Raw genomic sequence first — 20,376 nt, 5'->3', positions numbered from 1 at the left:
ATCATATCAGAGGAAGGCGTGTGTGGGAGGTGAGAATAGCTGTTCAGTAGCTGAGCTTGTCTGGGGTGGAGGATGATGAAGCTGAGGAGAGAGGAATAAGGGGCTTTTCTGGGACAAGTTGAAGTGAAGTTTTCTGCTAATTGGGCCCTTGGGAGATTCCACATCATTTCACAGAGTATGCGAGCTCCTACACTCTGAAACAAAGCAAAGAGCGCTAACGCACATTTTCCTTAAAACACGAGCCTACCACTTTTTCCTGTGCGTATGATAGTAAATTTCCACTCATTAGCAATGCACAGTTTCACGCAGTGCAGGTCTGTACTTTTTCCAATACGTATACAGTAACAGGGTGGCACAGTGGTTAACTCTCTTGCCTTGCAGTGCTGGTCCCTGGTTCGAATCCTAGCCAGGACACCATCTGCACAGTTTGCATGTTCTGCTTGTGTTCATGTGGGTTTCATCTGGGCATTCTGGTTTCCTCACACATCCCAAAAACATAGACTACAGTATGATACATACAATACATACATAAACAAATTACGATGGCAGGAATTAGATTGTGAGCCCCTCTGAGGGACGGTTAAGTGGCAAGATAATCTACTCTGTACAGCGCTGTGGAAGATGTCAGTGCTATATAAGTACTATATAATAATAATAATAAGATCCACTTATAGTAAACTTCAAGGGACCTGACCAAGTTGTTTACTATGTCAGAACTTGAAGTTGTCCTACTTTGTATATTCACACCTTACTAGACAAATTATAGAATCAGATAACCAAAATAAATGGCATAAGAATTGTATTGAATATTTGAGAATTAATCTTTTACCATTGCAAAAAACTCATTTAAAGGAAACTATCGATATTAACGTTTTTTTTTTATTGAGATAGGAAATGTTTGGGAAGTGCTGCTAAGTACTGGTGTATACATATGAATCCTTATCTCTTTGTTTACTGTAATCTAATTCCTTTCACAAGGCAGTCTTGCCAGAGTGAGCCATGAGGGGAGGGGGGATTTCCTCACAGTGCATCTGTTAAAGGACTTCCGAGGCCAAAACTAAGAAAATTACACTGTACCTTTTTTCTAGCCGAATCCACTGAGGACGCCCTGCGCGTCCTCCGCTCTGTTCTGCCGTCAGTGTCGGCCTATTCGTTCCCCCAGGGCAAGCCCCGACCCCACCGAACGGGTCGCATCGATGCCACCCCTAAGATGGCCGCCGCCTTGATCCGCGGCTGCGCAGTACGCTTTGCCGCGATTGCGACTGCGCAGCCTTTAGCCCGCCTCCCGCCGCATGCTTCAGGAGGATGCCAGGACCCATACGCGGCGAGAGGCGGGCTAAAGGCTGCGCAGTCGCAATCGCGGCAAAGCGTACTGCGCAGCCGCGGATCAAGGCGGCGGCCATCTTAGGGGTGGCATCGATGCGACCCGTTCGGTGGGGTCGGGGCTTGCCCTGGGGGAACGAATAGGCCGACACTGACGGCAGAACGGAGCGGAGGACGCGCAGGGCGTCCTCCGTGGATTCGGCTAGAAAAAAGGTACAGTGTAATTTTCTTAGTTTTGGCCTCGGAAGTCCTTTAAAAAGACTCTGAAGTCTCCATAAATTCAGGTTTTTATTACACAAATCTCTTAAGTATGTTTGCCCTAACTAAAACGCTGTAATCTAACTAAATGCCCCCAAACTCCCCGGGGGGCAATCCGGGCAGCGCTTCCGCGAGAGGCAGAGCTTTCAGCTGCAGCTCTGCCTCTCCACACGTCTATCAGCCCGGATCGCCGCCTCTGCCCGCCCATCTCAGTCTACCTTCACTGAGAGGGGCGGGGGAGAGGCGGAGATACGTGCTGATAGACGCGTGTAGAGGCAGAGCTGCAGCTGAAAGCTCTGCCTCTAACGGAAGTGCACAGGGCAGCAAAATCCACGACCAAGAAAGTTGTGGATTTTGCGAGGGGAGTTAGGGGGGGATTTAGTTATATTACAGCCACGGGGAAATGGCATTTTAGTTAGGGCAAACATACTTAAAGAGACTCTGTAACAAAATGTTGAGCCTTATTTATTCTATCCTATAAGTTCCTATACCTGTTCTAATGTGGTCTGTCTTACTGCAGCCTTTAGTAGTTGCACTGTCTCTGTATTAAATCTTATCTCCTTTCATCTGTTGGGCTGAGGCTGGAATGTGTGGAATGTGCAGCACTGCTTGTCATTGGCAGAAGCTTTACACACCCCCTCCAAGCTCTGCATGAGTCACACAGTAAGCTGTTCTCAGCGTACTCATACTCTGGTTAGAAGCCATGTCATTTGTTTGTAAACACTGCCTAAAACTGTTAATTACAAGCCAGGAGTGCAGCAGGGAGTGACAGAAACAGCCCAGAGGGGCCCATGAGAACATAATAAAGAGAATGGTATGCTTTTTATTGTAAGAATTTTAGAGTACAGATTCTCTTTAAGAGGTTTTTGCAATAAAAACCTAAATTTAAGGAGGCTTCAGTGTCTCTTTAACTCTGTGTGTGCAGAGAGCTCAGTCAGACAGAGGCAAAGCTTTCTCTCACAGAGAGCAGAGGAAATGTATTTTTTGTGCAACATAAACGTGTGTGTGACACATGATACCTAACAGGCTTTTGTTTTCATATAATTCTGCATTAATATTACACTGTTCTTAGCATGTCAGACTGCAGAGATTCATACCTTTGCAAATGAGACTTTCCAAACGTAGCTAAAATCTACACACAATGAATTACAGCTTTTGCCCAGTGGCGGGGCCACGCTGGGGCTTACCCAGGCTTCAGCCCCAGCTGGCAACTTGTCAGCCCCCCCTAAAGCCCCACCGCGGGCCGCGGCCACCGCAACCGTATTTGCGGTTCACAGAAATATGAGGAGGAATGTCTGGACTCTGGAGGAGGGCCTGGCTCGCTGACTGACAGTGTCATCAGTCAGTCACTCACGTAAACACCGCTCTGGCCTAGGTAATATGCTGGCAGCCATGCAGGCACAGAGCGGCCCGCAAGGGTACGTTCGTGGCGTAAAAATTTGTGTTACGTGACGAAGTCTGTCACATGACACGTCACACGCATAGTGTGCAGCATGCTCGCCTTGCCTGAGTTGCCTCGCCTGGCCCGCCCGCCCAGTTTCAGAAGAATCGAGGCTTAATTTGCCGCCCCATGGCGTTGTCACTCAGCAGGAAGCAGGCCAGCACTCAGCACTGCCCAGCCAGAGCCAGCACCACAGTGGGGACTCTGCTGGCACTGGCAGCCAGACAGACACACCACCAGACTGCGTCACTGTAGTGAGTGACTGGCTGCCAGCCAGCACTCACATGGACAACACAGCACACACAAACGCCCGAGGACTCGGGAGTCGGAATGGACAGAGCCAGCTCAGCAGCAGCAGGAGGAAGAAAGACTCAAGGTGGGTGGGCAGCCAGCCAACTGCTAACTTGAATTTTTTTTTGCACCAGCCGCCAGGCCTGAGCTGCCCTGAGCCCAGCCCACCACCAACCAGGCCTGAGCTGCCCTGGGGTGCCCCCAGCCCAACACCACCAGACAGCCAGGCCAGAGGCCTTCACCCACCACCAGCCAGGCCTGAGCTGCTCTGGGGCCCCCAGCCCACCACCACCAACCAGGCCTGAGCTGCCCTAGGGCCCCCAGCCCACCACCACCACATGCATTTACTGGGGAAACGCTGTTTGTCATTATGTGTATTTAGTTCATTTTTTTTTTATGTAACTATATTAGCTGGTACAATGACATTAATTAGCCCCACCCACATGACATCATGACCATGCCCATTTTTTGCCGCGGCGCGTTCCCCCCCACCCCCCCCCCCCCCCCCCCCCCCCCCCCCCCCCCCCCCCCCCCCCCCCGTGAGCCCCACTTGCCAACCCTTGTGCCCACTTTGAGCCCCCCCAGAAATCTGAAGCTGGAGCCACCACTGCTTTTACCTCTGATATTTAACATGAATAGTGGGAAAATGTTTGCACATCTACTTAGACATCATTTGTACATTGTCATTTTAGAACACTTGGGTATTGATAGCGTTACTTTAATGTCAACTTTGGTATATTTATCGAGAACTGCAAAAAGAATCCAGCCCTCTGGGACAGATACTTGTAGTTAGAGAGGTGTCAATGCACAAGACCGTGACCATAAAAACTGCAGGAGTGCTGTAGCCCAATTATCAGTCCATAAACTTTCATGTAGAAGCAAAAAAAGCTGGGCACGCACATCCAATGCAAAAATGTATTAAATAATTAAAGTATGCAAATTACAAACAGGCTACAGTACCGTTTAGGAGAGAGGTACAAGTCGTGGGGAGGATTGGTCAACAGCTGTTTCACGCCAAAGTGCTGTGACGCTTCATCAGGACAACCCTCTGGGACAGATGTTTTTGGTGCCTTGGGTAGAATTGCTATAAATTAATCAAGATGTAGCTTTTACCACAACTTCCCTCACTGGTTTCTCCCTTTCCTGTCTCCTTTACTTTGAGATCCACTTTTCTTCCTTTGCTCTCTGAAGGTGGCCACACACCATAACATTTTTTAAATATCTGTTAAATTTAAGAATTGCAATCAATTTTTCTGACTGATTGTAACATTTCAAAAATATGACCAATGTACCACACACCCAGTGGCGTAGCTACAAACCTCTGGGCCCCGATGCGGAATCTGGATGTGGGCCCCCCCCCCCCCCCACGGCAACAACAGCCCCCCCTCCCCCGGCAACACCCGACGCACACACATATCCGAATCCCTATAGCCAGCTATAGGTCCCCCCAGTATAGGTAGCCAGGCATAGGTACGCCAGTATAGTTGCCCCCGGTATAGATTAGCCAGGTAGGTGCCTCCAGCATAGGTAGCCAGTATAGTTGCCCCCAGTATAGGTTAGATAGGCAGGCGCCGCCAGTACAGGTTAGCTAGGTGGGTGCCTCTAATATAGGTAGCCAGAATAGTTGCCCCCAGCATAGGTTAGATAGGTAGGTGCCCCCAGTATAGGTTAGTTAGGTAGGTGCCTCCAATATAGGTAGCCAGTATAGTTGCCACCTGTATAGGCTAGCTAGGTGCCCCGAATACAGGTTAGACAATTAAGTGCCCCCAGGTTAGATAGGTAGGTGCCCCCCAGTATAGGTTAGATTAGGTAGCTGCCCCCCAGTATAGGTTAGATGAGGTAGGTGCCCCCCAGGATAGGTTAGGTAGCTGCCCCCCAGGATAGATTAGGTAGCTTTCCCCCAGGATAGGTTAGAGTAGGTAGCTGCCCCCCCGGATAGGTTAGAGTAGGTAGCTGCCCCCCAGGATAGGTTAGGTAGGTAGCTGGCCCCCCAGGATAGGTTAGGTAGGTAGCTGGCCCCCCCAGGATAGGTTAGGTAGGTAGCTGGCCCCCCCAGGATAGGTTAGGTAGGTAGCTGGCCCCCCCAGGATAGGTTAGGTAGGTAGCTGGCCCCCCCAGGATAGGTTAGGTAGGTAGCTGCCCCCCCAGGATAGGTTAGGTAGCTGCCCCCCAGGATAGCTTAGGTAGGTAGCTGGCCCCCCAGGATAGGTTAGGTAGGTAGCTGGCCCCCCAGGATAGGTTAGGTAGGTAGCTGGCCCCCCAGGATAGATTAGGTAGGTAGCTGGCCCCCCAGGATAGGTTAGGTAGGTAGCTGCCCCCCAGGATAGGTTAGGTAGGTAGCTGGCCCCCCAGGATAGGTTAGGTAGGTAGCTGGCCCCCCAGGATAGGTTAGGTAGGTAGCTGGCCCCCCAGGATAGGTTAGGTAGGTAGCTGGCCCCCCAGGATAGGTTAGGTAGGTAGCTGGCCCCCCAGGATAGGTTAGGTAGGTAGCTGGCCCCCCAGGGTAGGTTAGGTAGGTAGGTAGGTCGCTAGCTGCCCTCTCCCTCCCTTCCTCTCCCCCTCAGATGCAGAGTGCGCAGCGCACGGAAGCGCTGTAGGCGGAACTCACCTCCGTCCCTGCGCCGCTGGTCTCCTCCCGCTCTGTATAGATGTTGTTACACACTGCTTCCTGTTTAGCCGGAAGCAGTGTGTAACAGCAGATCTATGCAGAGCGGGAGGAGACCAGCGGCGCTTGGAACGCAGGCAGGTGAGTTCTGCCTACAGCGCTTCCGTGCGCCGCGCACTCTGCATCTGAGGGGGGGGGCCCGGGGAGAGGTCGGGCTGCCCTCCCCACGGCTGCAGCTCCCCCTCCCAATAACGCACGCAGGGATCTCCGAGTCCAAATGGACATGGGCCCCCCGGGCCCCTCCCCCGCCTCTTCAGGAGCCGGGCCCGGTCGCCGAGGCGACCGTTGCGACCACAGGCCCTACGCCCCTGCACACACCTATGTTCAATTTTTCCCCAATTATGATAAAAATGATTGGAAACTCTGACAAAATTGCTAGGGTGTGTATATTAATACATTGACAATCCAACACACACCATACAATCTTTAGAAAGATTGAAGAAAAATATCTGGCATTCCGGTTCGATAAAAATCGAAGAAAACGGGAAATGCAATCTGATTTTTCAGTCGTATGAAAAAAAAGCTTTCAATTTTTTCGGGAGATCCGATCGTTTATCGAATTGCTGTAAAATCGGATTTACATTATATATTTATACAGGTGCATGGCCAGGACCTGAGAAGTTTACTATAGCCAGGGGTGTACTTTATCAAAGTTTACAATAACAAGATTCTACTGCATTTACAATACCGGGCTGACTGACACTTACCTTGGTCCTCAAGCTGTTTACTGCTGCCAGTATGATTGTTATCTCCCCAGCACAGAGCAGATCACCTGATCCCACCCACCTACGCCTTGTGCTGAAAGATATTCTCTCTTTGTATGCAGCACAGCATTTACAGTTTTGACATTGAATAAGTGTGAGGATACTGGGTAGGGGGGTGTGGAAAGGTGTTTTTTATTTTAACACAGGAAGCAGGTACAGGGAGACCCTGCTCAGTTGTAGTGCTGCAATACTGGCTGTAGAGAGTGGAACTCTCACAATAGGGAGAAGAAGGTTGGGTGAACTTTGCAAAGGCAGAGCCTGGATTCTCTCACACCTAATAAACCCACACAATCAAGGATACTTGAACTGAGGGAGATATGGATGCTGCCATATTTATTATCCCTTAAAAGGAACCTAAACTAATAAGGATATAGATTTGTCCTTTTAAGATAATACCATTTGCCTGACTCTCCTGCTGATCCTGTGTCCCTAATACTTTTAGCCCCTCAACAGGCATGCAGATCAGGTGCTCTGACTGGATTAGCTGCATGCTTGTTTCAGGTGTGTGATTCAGCCACTACTGCAGCTAAGGAGATCAGCAGGACTGACAAGAAACTGGTATTGTTTAAAAGGAAACATCCATATCCCTGTCAGTTAAGGATCCCTTTAAGCAATACTAGTTTCCTGGTGTCCTGTTGATCCTCTGCCTCCTGATCCTGAACAAGCATGCAGATCAGATGTTTGTGACTGAAGTCTGACCAGATTAGCCACATAATTGTTTTTAAAGTGTGTGATTCAAACACTACTAAATTGAAGGAGATCATTGTAGGACTGCCAGGGAACTGGTATTGTTTAAAGGGAAATAAATATGACAGCCTCCATATCTATCTCAGATGAGGTGTACTTTAAACTGCTTCCTTACTTCAAAAATGATAACTGGAGAAATGTATAAAAGTACAATTTCCATACATGGGGCAAAAATTGCTCATCAATGTCTTGTGTGAGTTCACTAAAAATGTGAAGTATAATGTAAATTACAGGGCTGCTCATCCGGATTCTGGATATCCGGGTAACCCAGATATCCAAACTTTTTTCAGCTATCCGACCGTATTCGGATTCCAGATACCTGGGACCAAATCCGGATAGCTATCTGCGGATATTTGGCCGCATAACCCGGATATCTGCGGGTATCCGGATCCGAAATACTGTAACTAAGGTGATGACGTCCTGGAGCCAATCAGAGGCCTCCCAGCCTAAACCCTGGCACCCAATCACAGAAAGGAACACTGGCCAGCCCCCCTGTATAATAAGGAAGGCTGCCATGATGAGACAGATCATCCTATCTTGCTGAATGCTCACTGAGAGACATGCTCCAGTGCTGGTGGTGGCCTAGCAAGGGGGCTGTACACAGTTATAAACTAGCTGTGCAGTGATTAACCCCTTCACAACTATCACTACTCTATTGTTAAATCATTAATAAGCTTGATTGATGTCTCATAGTGTGACAGTTAGTGTGTGCTCTGTGCTGCACAGCTCCAGTGCTGCTGGGCCAAGGGCTGTACACAGTGATAAGCTGTTCAGTGATTAACCCCTTCACTATCACTACACTATTGTTAAATCGTTAATTAGCTTGATTGATGTCATAGTGTGACAGTTAGAGTGTGTGCTCCAGTGCTGCTGCAGCTGCCATGTGTCTGTGTGTGTGCTGTGCACACACCAGGCCAGCTGCTGCCTGCCACGTGCAAACACTTGCAAAGTGCAAACACGTGCAAAGTGCCACGTGCAAAGTGCTACGTGCAAAGTGCCACGTGCAAAGTTCCAAGTGCAAACACATGCCACATGCCACTTTGCACAAGGCACTTTGCATGTGGCACTTTGCACATGGCACTTTGCACGTGTTTGCACGTGGCACTTTGCACGTGTTTGCACGTGGCACTTTGCACGTGTTTGCACTTGGCACGCGTTTGCACTTGGCACTTTGCACGTGGCACTTTGCACGTGTTTGCACGTGGCACTTTGCACGTGTTTGCACGTAGCACTTTGCACGTGACACTTTGCACGCACTTGCACTTTGCACTTTGGACATAATGTGGGCTGCACGACCGCTGTCTGGAACCTAGGCCTGATGTTAACTGACAGCCATTTTTTTTTTTGGGAGGGGGGGGATTTTAAGTCCCCAAATCATCAATTAGTGTTCCCCTTAAAAAAATAATGATGCTACATGCCTCATTGACCCCAAAAAACGTTTAAAGCAATTTAAAGGGCACTTCTGTTTTTTCTATCCAGATATCCAAATCCGGCCGGATATCACGGATACTGGGGTCGGATATCCGATTCGGATCCGGATTGGAACATTTTGAACTCTTATATCCGACCCGGATCGGATATCTGGGTATCCGGATCTGAATTAGTTCCAGATAGTGAAAAGTGGTATCCGAGCAGCACTGGTAAATTAGTCTATGAGAAAAGTGTATTACTGCTTTTTTTTGTTTGTTTGTTTTTTTGGTTTAGGGAACCTTGATCTGTTTTCTAGCACTTTTGTCTAGGGATGGTTAATGAGCTGATGCAAGAGTATGAAAATTTTGTATGCAAATGTATGCAGTTTGAAAATGGACCAATAGAATCTTGCTAAGGTGGAATTAGATCCATTTTCAAACTGCATAAATTTGCACATATAATTTGCATAATCCTGCATCCATTCAATATCGAGCAATTTCCATTAATTATCCCTACTTTTGTTTCACATGCTAATAGGAAGGCATATGAACAACTTTTGCTTCAATAAAATGACACCATTATCTCAATAGGAAATTAAACCACCCAGCCTGTATTCCAAATATATTTACTGCAAAAAAAAAAATCTAACCTGCAATACTCAAAAGTTTAAGCATACTGACTATCATTTACATAGAATATATAGGAGGCTAAACCAGGGCTTTCATTTCTAAGGCTAGTTTTACTCTGTACTGTGTTGTTGGGCAACCTGTAAAGACAAGATTGCAACACAACACAGTGGAAAAGTTGCATTGTGTATGCGATGCATACAGTAAAGCATTCAATAAATGAAAAGTAGGCTTCACTGCAATTGTGGCAATGTGTAAGTGCGCATGTTCTCTGGTACTACACAGCATGCCCCACGCATGTTATGATACTTGCATAACATGCTACCATAACAATGATCACACTACCTATGTACAGCGAGTTGTGCTAATTGCACAACGCATGATACTCTGCTGCCGCTAAAACCGGTAATATTGCTGTTCACTACCTGAGCACAGCCATAGTATCAGCAGTACCTGCATCAGGCCCATAGTGTTATTTAGGTACTATATGTAGAGTATGGCAGTGATGGCATCAAAGAAAGTTCAGTGCCGCCCAAAACCAGATCCTGCTGAAGACTTCTGTGCTTCCCACAGCTATGCAGGGGTTCTCCCAACTGAGATGACCTTGAAGGATATTTCTTCTTGTACACATAAGCAGTTACCTATTAGCCCCTCAGCAGTAAAAATCTGTGTGAGCTGAGACCTCCTATCTACATTCTCCCAATGGGAAATATGCCTATGTCTCCCCATTGTGTGTTGTCATTTGGTGATGTTTACTATTATCTTATCCATCAGATCAGCTGTAAGTACCTGATCCACATTTCATGATTGTGTCCCATCAGAGGACCTCCACATGACAACAAAGTCTGACCGACCCCAAACAGCTTTGTTCCATTCACCCTGCCCACGGGTAACTGCTCAGTCGTGCACAGCACATCATTCCTCCTCTTTCCATAGCAACAGACAGGTCACAGGGTGTACGAGCCCTTACGAAAAAAAATGGCGCAGCCATAGGCTACTATTATAAACACTGCAATTGTGGCAAACAAGGAAAATTTGGGTGCACGACCTTGGCATGCCTTGGGGCCCGCTATTGGACGCCTCCAGGCAGGGGAATTTACCTTCTTTGCCACAAATTGCAGCTTTTATTATGGGTGCAATTTGTGGTAAATTTGTGCGCCCGGAGTCGCCCAATAAAATTGCGGGCACCGGGGCATGCCAATATGCAAACTGCGGCATTAAATAGCGGACACCCAAATTTATCTTCTTTGCCACAAACTGTGGCTTTGCGGCGGGGGTAGGTTAAGGTTAGGAGGGTCGGTAAGTGTTAGGAGCACGGGGGATGTTAAACATCAGGCATAGGTAGAGGGAGTTATTAGGGTTAGATATCAGTTGAGGAAGGTCTTAGGGTTAGACATCGGTAGAGGGAGGTCTTAGGGTTAGGCATTGGTAGAGTGAGGTCTTAGGATTAGGCATTGGTAGAGGGAGGTTTTAGGATTAGACATCGGTAGAGGGAGGTGTTAGGGTTAGGCATTGGTAATGGGAGGTCTTAGGGTTAGGCATCGGTAGAAGGAGGTCTTAGGGTTAGGCATTGGTAAAGGGAGGTCTTAGGGTTAGGCATCGGTAGAGGGAGGTCTTAGGGTTAGGCATCGGTAGCGGGAGGGCTCTGTGTGAGGGTAGGGTTAGGTTAAGACATAGTCAAATATCGGCAAATAAAAAGCTGTGCCTGTCCTACCCAAAGTGAACTTACTGCATACGGCTTACAAATGCACAAAGCAATTATCACCCTGATTATAACAAATTGATACGCTGCATAAATTCTCTTTGCCATTATCATCCCAAATTAGCAAATTTCATAAAAGTTACACTTAGATACTCTCATCCCAAATGAGACTGATATTTACTAGAACAAAACAGGCAAATGAGTCTGGACTTTGTTACTCCTAGAAGCCTGGGCTATTGAAGCTTGAGAGGGTAGACATAAAAGCTTGGAGGCTGATGCACAAACCAGCAAAAACCTTTAGAAGGCTTAGACAAGTTAACCTTAAAAGGGAGGAAAGTTCCTTCCCGACCCCAGATGATAACAGATGGAAATCTCTGGATCAACACTGCTAGGTATCACATAGTAATTATAGTTATGGATGCCCTTCAATGCAAGGAAAGCACCCATTAAACACATAGAATTTATAACCATTCTTACTGTAAAGAACCCCTTTCTAAATACATGGCAAAAGCTTTTTGACTTCATATGCAGATCATGTCATTCCATTGCACAAGACTAGGGACAAAAAACTCATCTGCCAAGCTTTTGTATTGCCCTTTGATGTAGTACCTATTCAGTAAGGAGTTCAGAGGCAAGACTCCCTAACACTGCAGGGCGGCCTCTTGAGCGCGTCCCAGTGGCTGCAGCTCTTGAGCGCTTTGATTCCGACAGGAGAAAAGCGCTATACAAATGTTAGGTTTATTATTACGTAAGATGATGTATGGGCAGGTTGACCAAGAAGAGACAGATCTCTCTGATTGGAGAGAGAACTGTTGCCTGCCCATACACAGCAGGCTGATTCCCGATCGATTTCAGCATGAAATTTCTCAGGAATCGGCCTTGTGACCCCGCATTCACCATCTTGCCGACCCCGGTGCTGTCCCCCTAATGTAATATGTGCTCCCCAGTGCAGAATACTTTACCTGTCAAGTGTCCAATGCTGGCTCCGAGCTCAGTCCACATACACACGCCCCATGTGGTTACCGGCATAACATGGGTGCATGTGTAACATCACACGCGCCTGTGCATAGGCAACTTACCACGTGGGGAGCGTGTATGTGGATGGAGCGCGGAGCCAGCGGCGGACAAAGTCAAAGTATACCACCTGGAGCACCGTGGGGCACGTCTTACACTTGCCATGCTCTTGGCAGCACCAATTTTCATCCGATACGATTTTAACAATAGAATTGGATGGTCCATTGGCCACCAAGTGGCATGATATATGGCCATCTTAAAGTGGACCCAAATTAAAAATACAAGATTTCAGAAATAAAATCTATTTTCTAAATTATAATAATAAATAGCAGCCTTTTTTCAGCTGCATGATGACAAATATAAAATATTTTACATTTATTGGAGGAACCCCTCCCTTCCTTTCAAGTTGCCGGGATTTTTCCGGCAAACTGGTGGAGTAGATGGTGTCTGGCAATGGAGGAATTGCTAATGGCTGCCCCCAGTATAATCCTAGCTATGAAAAGAGAAGGGTGAAAAGCGTGCACTGAAATGATCATAGGTTTGAAGGAGTGTTTATTTATCTTTGTATGTGTCAAGAGTGGTGCAACTAAATATTTTTAATAAAAAAAATGTTTGGTTTGGGTCCGCTTTAAGATGTCTATTCTCTAGACCAAATAAGCCCAGTTTACCTCACCTTTCCTGATAAGCGTGACCTTCAATCCCTCATTCAATACAATGATTTAACTTATTGTCCACCAGTACACCTAAATCCCTCTCCCAAGTTTGATGTCCCCATCTGTATCCAATTTATTTTGTATGCTCACCAAAAAGAATGACTACATTTTTTGACATTGCATTTAAGCTGTTTTTTTTCCCCTTGCCCAAATGTCCCTCTTGTCCAGATCCTTCAGCAGTATGTCGGTATCTTCATAAACCTTCACTTTGTATCTTCAGCAAAAATGGCAACATTACTTTCTGTTTCATCTACTTAGTTGATAGGCCAGTGACCAGTGAACCATGTGGGCTGGTATTGTTTACAAAACAAAGCCCCACATTGGTAGGCTGAACCATTCTGGGCAGTACCAACCTGAAAGGGGGATAAAGGGTCAAAAGGCTTGGATGGGGCTTGTTTTTTACTTTAATTGTGAAAGAAGAATATTATATATATTTTCATGTATCATATTTGACTTTGTTAATTTGCTGTCCTTACGTAGTGTGCGGTTCTGAAAAAAGTTTGATAAATGCAATAGAAATCTCTATACTCCTGTATATGCCTCCATATGCCTAAAAGCAACATTGTAACTGATAATCTTATTGTTGTAACAAACATCACAAGTTATATACTGCCTCCACATATTAAGTATTTGAATCAGCTGGTAAAGAGTGGCTGATGCAAAAGGTGAATCTTCTTATTTCTGCAATCAAACCAGACCATTGGTTAGAATGTATCTCTTGTGAGAGAACAGTTAATTGAATCAGCTTTATTTTTCCACATAAAGGTGCGTACACACGCACTACCGCCAGCAACGACGGGTCCACCAGACCCTCCCGCTGGGCGGACGTTCAGCCGACAGTAGCACGTGTGTGTACGCGCTGTCGGGGGACTGATAAGGCTGTTTCTGCTGAGCAGATCGTTCAGAAACAGCCTTATCTGTCTGCCTGACAGACTGTACACACGCACTACTGTCGCTGGAACGCACGCCCAGCGGGAGCGTCTGGCGGATCCGTTGATGCCAGCGGTAGTGCGTGTGCCTGGCAGGGAACAGCTTCTGAGTGCAAGTAATAGATAAAAAAAAGTCACTACTTCAGACTGTAGTTCTAGACTGCGGCCCATATGCATTTAACTTTTTCTCATTAGTTATTGCCTAGGAGATAATTTTCATATTCTCTTTAAAATAAAATTTAAGCACTTTAAAGTTCAAAAAAGTCCCCAAAAGTTGGTAAAAAGTACTATCAAAATTATTATGAGTATTTTCTTTTTCATGTCATTTAGCTGAGACAATAAAATATTAAACCTACTTTTTCGCTTTTAAATAGAAATAAAATTGTGATTCTAGGAAAGTTCTATTGAGGAGTAACACTATAGATAAAATCATTTATTTTAGAAGTTTATTTTCAGTTCGGGTTTGCTTTAATGTATACTCTCCTAATCAAATTTTTTTGTTACGTAGTCAACAAAATCAATTAACAAGTGCAAAGACGCTAAGCTTATATTGCTATACTGGAAAATCATCTACAGTATATTCCTGAAATTCACCTTCTCCATTTCAGGTCTTACTTATACAAAAATATATATATATCCTCACTGGCATTTACCCCATCCCTCTTGCTTTACTTCCCTTGATCTTCAGTGCACATTTGTACTGGTGGCATATAGAATATATTCAGATATTCAAATAATTTACAAAAGGATCACCACTACTCCAATAAAACTATTGTGCTTTATTACAGTTCAGGCGGTTTTGTTTTTGTTTGTTTGTTTTTTTTTGTTTTTTTTTTACTGAAGGATACAAATGTCCATATTTAGTGTTTTTTTTATTTCTCCCATTGCAAACGCAAATCCGAGAAATTGCTATTACTGAAAACGAGCCTTTAAAATATGCACAAGATACGTTTTGATATTAGAATTCCAGGCCTTCATCACAAAGCCAGAATTATTATATAACCCTGGATCTCATAAATTCCCGACTGCCTCCTGCTTGTTTACTGTATGTGCGCATATATATAAATAACTATATATCCACATACTCACAAGCAGAGATTATATACCCCAAAGACAAGTGGAAGTACCCTCTCCATGAAACAAGTCCTTTTGTTTTTGTAAATCTGCCTTAAAACCAGCCTAATCCTAGGAAGAAGACATAATATACACAGCAAGGCACTTCCACCTGGGTAATGTTCGTCTTTCAATATATATACTAATTACTGTTGTAAAAATACAACTACTATATTATATATATATATTATTTAAAAACATTTCCAACTTTTTTCTTACTTTGAAAATAGAACTAAAATTGATCACTAGCTGCAACAGGCATTGGCAACGAGGAGCCCTCAGCCACAGGTAAGATTACAGTAGTCCGTATTAAAATATGCCTGAGTAGAATGTTCAGGAAAACATCACGGTAGCGCTAACCTCCCTGCCAAGAGTAGTACCCTTTTTTTTTCATTTGTTTTAAATAAATAAATAAAAAGGACAATAAAAATAATGATAAAAAACACAAAACAAAAAGAAAAAAAAAAGGAAAAAAAATCAAAAGCAAAAAAAATAAAACTAAGATTCAGGAGTGGTCTCTGATAACGTTTGAAGAAGGTTCTTGTATATTACAGAGTTCATAAAGCGAGGGTAAGAGTCTCTGTGCATTAAGGTATAGATCTGGAGTTGGGCATCATCAAAAGTGTGTTGTGTGGGTTCCAGCATGTTTCGATTGATGACTTCCCTGACTCGAGAATCCAGGCTCACCTGAAAAGAAACGGTGGAAAGTTAATAGTCTGTGTTTGAACTGCATAAGTTAATTCGCAACTAAGCTGGTCATGTAACATATCCTAAGAAAATAGCTTCTGTTAACTTACTGGTATGGGCTACATATGGGATACAAGGAAAGAATAATTGGATACAAGGATATGCATAAGTAGAAAAAAAGTCTTAGGAAACCAATGCTGAAGATGAGCTTAATATTGGACTATTCCAAAAAGTGTAAAAAGGTACAAGTACAAAAATCTTCAAGCAATAAATCCATCCATAGACGTAGGCCAATCAAAAGTGCAATGATTTAAAGGTAGTACAAAAATGTAACTATGATCGGTGAAGTGAAATACCACTAAGGATATACTGTATATTTCCTGTTTATCTCTCAATATATGCAACTACAAGCAAGGAAACCAGTTATAGTAGCAGGAAAGTTAAGTGCCATTATAGAACCAATGCAAATTACGGGCACTGGCTCGGCACGTGGCAGAAATGGCGTGCAATTTTGCGACAATCGACGAACCCAACAAAATCCCCGGTGCTGTCCCCAATATAAAAAATGTCCCCCCGATGCCCCGTGCAAGGTATAAGCGCCCTGTGCTTGTCCCTCCACTTCTCCGGGCGCATTTGGCTGTACATACACGCGCGCCCCACGTGGTTGTCTAGTAAGGGTGCACGTGTGACGTCACACGCACCCTTACTAGTAAACCACGTCAGGCGTGCGTGTATGCAGAGGAGGAATACCGGAAGCCAGCAGGGGCAAGCGCAGGCCGCGGACAGGTAATGTATACTTTACACTGGGGGGAACATTTTGCATTAGGGGACAGCGTCGGAGCGGAGGATTAGGTGCGCAAGGCTGATTTCAGATCGATTTCAGCAAGAAATTGACCGGGAATCAGCCTGCGGTGTATGGGCAGCTGACAGATCTCTCTCTAATCAGATTCGATTAGAGAGAGATTTGTCTCTTGGTCGAATCTGCCCATCATTGCTAGATGTATGGCTACCTTAAGTCTACTTGTGGCTAGCTGCATTCATGAGTATCAGTTTGCATTCAATTTATCTAGATTAGGGTTTAGAGCATAGTGTGCATCTGATTTGTATTCAAGGTGTGCATTTAAAGTGGATCCGAGATAAACTTTAATTCATTGCATAATTGTGTTCCTTTCATATAGTTTATAGGGCATTCCTTAAGCCAAATATTTTTTGTTTTAATACTCTAATTTGCTGTAAACTAAACAGGCCTCGCCCATTGCTTCTCTAGAGAGCCTTGGCACTGTAGAATGGGCTTATGAGAGCTCAGTCTGGGCAGGAGGAGGTTACAAGCTAGAGATTTCAGAGGCAGAGGGGAGGAGGAAGGGGGAAAGCGAGTGAATTTGTCACAGGCTGAGGGCTGGAGATGCTATCAACTTTCCTGTGTGTAATGTGACAAACAGAACATGGCTGCTGTCATTGTTTCACAGGAATAAATAATCATAAACTGCTGAAGCTGTTTGCAGCTAGATTTGCTGTGTAAACTATCTAAACTTTAGATAAGATATATATAGACAAGTTACTTGTAATGCTGGGAATACACGGTTCGCTTCTGCCGTGCTTCTCCTCTCGATTGTTTTTGCCGCTCGATTCTGCAGTCGATTCTCTTATCTTCTGCTCGTTTTTCTTATCATTTTCCATTCACTTCTATCAGAAATCGAGCGGCGAAAGTATCAAAAGGGAGATCGGACATGTCGGAAATTATCTATCGAACCATCTAATCACCTTAAAACCGAACCGTGTATTCCCAGCATTAGAGTTCGTTTTTCATTTCGGATCCGCTTTAATGGAGTTATCAGCTAAAATAAGAAAAATGAGCTTTACTCACCTGGGGCTTTCTCCAGCCCTAGCAGCCGATTGTCCCACGCCGACCGCTCTGCTCCCCGCCGCTGTCCCGGTCTCCGTACTCGGTGCAGAAGCCAACCCCCGAGGTCGTCCGCACTGTGCCTGCGTGAACCGGCGCTGTCAATCAAGCCTACGTTGTACGCGGCTTACTGTGCGCAGAGACCGGGACTGCGGCGGGGAACGGAGCGGGCGGCGTGGGACAGTCGGCTGCTAGGGGCTGGAGAAAGCCCCAGGTGAGTATAGCTCATTTTTCTTATTTTAGCTGATAACTCATTTAAGTCCAGAGCAGGGGATGCTTGACACCTCTGTTGTTTTCATATTGTTTTCCAGTACAGGAGGAGTTAAACAAATTTAGTTGTTATCTATGCAAGAGCTTCTCTGAGCTATTCACTTAGAGTCAAATACAGTTCTATTTTCCGAAGCACTTAAACAACCAAGAAACAGTTAGAGACATGTTAAGATAAGGTTTTGCTACAGGAAAATTCAAAGGGTCATTAGCTCTGCTCTGTTTTATAGCTTAAAGCGGTATTGTCATCATAAAAATCAAATTTCAACAGAAACTGGTCTGAGTGTATTAAGTGATAAAGATGCTCATCCTGCTTTCAAAACTTGCAAAACTTTTTCTGCTGTTATGGTTTGGAGTTATCACACACTTTAGGAGCACTGGCCCTAGTGCCAAACACTGCCAAAGAGTTGAATGCTGGGAGTTCTTTTTATTTATAATATATTCCTCCTCTTCCATTTATTTCCCTGCCTGCTGCTTATCAGAAACACCCTCTGATTACTTGTGTTTAAAAGCAAGGCTGAGGTGACTCGGTGATTGGATGTGTAAATAAAAAAAAGACAATGTAGTTGTTAGTATACACCTCAGTGGGAGTGTCTGAAGACTCTGGGAGGATGGCAGCTAATGAATACACAATGAGCAAGAGAAGGGAGGGGGGAAAACAAGAGTCAGGGAGGATATGATGTCAGCATTAGCTTGGCAAGATGGCCACTGCCTAAAATAGGATTTTCTGCTTTTCGTTTATAAAATTCACAGGAATCATTATGTGGATAGCACAATACATCTGTTATGTAAGTAGAAGTAGTATTTATCTACTTATATATGTGTTTTTTATTTCTAGGTTAGCATGGGCGTCGCTTGTTCTTTAACCACTTGAGGACTCAGCCTTTACCCCCCCTTAAGGACCAGCGCTGTTTTTTCCATTCAGACCACTGCAGCTTTAACGGTTTATTGCTCGGTCATACAACCTACCACCTAAATGAATTTTGGCTCCTTTTCTTCTCACTAATACAGCTTTCTTTTGATGCTATTTGATTGCTGCTGCGAGTTTTACTTTTTATTATATTCATAAAATACCGGGCGCGCTTGCTTGGGATGTACTGTTTGATGCCAAGGCGCCCGGTAAAATGTACGAGGGACTCATCTACACAGATGTTCTGTGCATCTGCAAATGTGGATGACAGGTGGTCTATGAGGGGCCGAATTTTGTGGAGCCGGTCATAAGCTGGGTGGTCTCTTTCATGACAGGTGTCGTTGTCATTGAAATGCAGGAAGCGCAGGATGATCTCAAATCGCGTCCTGGACATGGCAGCAGAGAACACGGGCATGTTATGTATTTGGCGTGTAGACCAATAAGAGCGCAATACATTTTTTTTAGTAATACCCATGTTGAGGAGAAGGCCCAAAAAAATTTTAAGTTCGGAAACTTGGAGTGGTTTCCACCGAAAAGGCTGGGCGTGGCAGCTTTTCGGATGGGCGGTTATAAATTGTGTGGCATATAGGTTGGTCTCAGCCACAATTAAGTCAAGGAGATCCTGGGTGAGGAACAGTTCAAAAAAGTCTAGGGCCGATCCTAGTTCAACTGTCTCCACCTGGACTCCAGACTGGGCGGTGAAAGGGGGCAGTATGGGTGCGGCGGGATCAGGGGAATGCCAATCAGGGTTTGCCAGCACCTCTGGAAAACCAATGGGAGTACGGGCCCGTCTACTTGGTGGCTGCGGATCGGATCTTAATTCACGTACCACCGAACCAGTTTCTACTTCCAGGATGGTGTCCGCCACTTCATCAGGGTCTTCTGCGGAAGTACTGGTGTTGATAGGTCCAGGAGATGCTGCGCTGCTGGTGCATGCCTCACCAAGAAAAATCAGATCAACGCCACTCTGCTGCCCTTGAGACTGATCTTCCGCCACCTGCAGTCCAGTGACATGGGGTGTGGTACGCCTGGCTCTAGCCGGGACCTCAACCTCGTCATCGGAACTATCGGTCAGAGAGCCACTGCTGTCTACAGGATCGTACTCTGAACCCGAAGATTCGTCGAATAAGTCGACCCAATCATCCTCATCCGACTGGTCCATGTACCTGTAGATGTCTTCATTGGAAAACCTCTTTTTTGCCATGGTGGCCTGCTAAATTTAGGAGGTATTCCTCTGAGACTACCCAGGAAAAGAGCACCTACCTAGCGAAAGGGAGTACTTGAGAGGTAGAAAGCTGTGGTCACTGAGTTTAGATAAAAAAAATCAAAACTGATGTTTACAGTGCCACAGCTTGTGTACAGTGTTTTTTGCAGTGATCAGAAAAAAGAAATTTCTGTCACTGCGGTGGGGCGGGCTGAACGCAGTGCAGGCGAACGATCAGGTCTGATCGGGCAAACACTGCGTTTTTTTGTGGATCCTAGAGACCCTAATATAGATCTGACTGTGATCACTAATTATCACTTACAGATACTATATAGTACCAATGCTGATTAGCGACAGTGATGACGCTAATTAGTGACTGTGGTGCAGTGGGCTGAGCACTAACTGACACTAA

The 20,376-nt window shown here is 45.3% G+C and overlaps 1 protein-coding gene across 2 annotated transcripts in view; it reads right to left on the bottom strand.

Annotated features, from left to right (window-relative positions):
* Positions 1–14,647: 14,647 nt before the first annotated feature.
* RGS20 (regulator of G protein signaling 20) overlaps positions 14,648–20,376 on the bottom strand; it is a 228,689-nt gene continuing 222,960 nt past the window's right edge. For both annotated transcript variants that reach the window (XM_068234770.1, XM_068234771.1), the window contains exon 5: positions 14,648–15,683. In XM_068234770.1, coding sequence (XP_068090871.1) covers positions 15,495–15,683 — 189 coding nt within the window. In that variant the 3' untranslated portion in view covers positions 14,648–15,494. The remainder of the gene's footprint in view (positions 15,684–20,376) is intronic.

The sequence above is a fragment of the Hyperolius riggenbachi genome, chromosome 5, assembly GCF_040937935.1.
Source record: "Hyperolius riggenbachi isolate aHypRig1 chromosome 5, aHypRig1.pri, whole genome shotgun sequence".
NCBI lineage: Eukaryota > Metazoa > Chordata > Amphibia > Anura > Hyperoliidae > Hyperolius > Hyperolius riggenbachi.
This window is presented reverse-complemented; position numbering and strand designations above follow the sequence as displayed.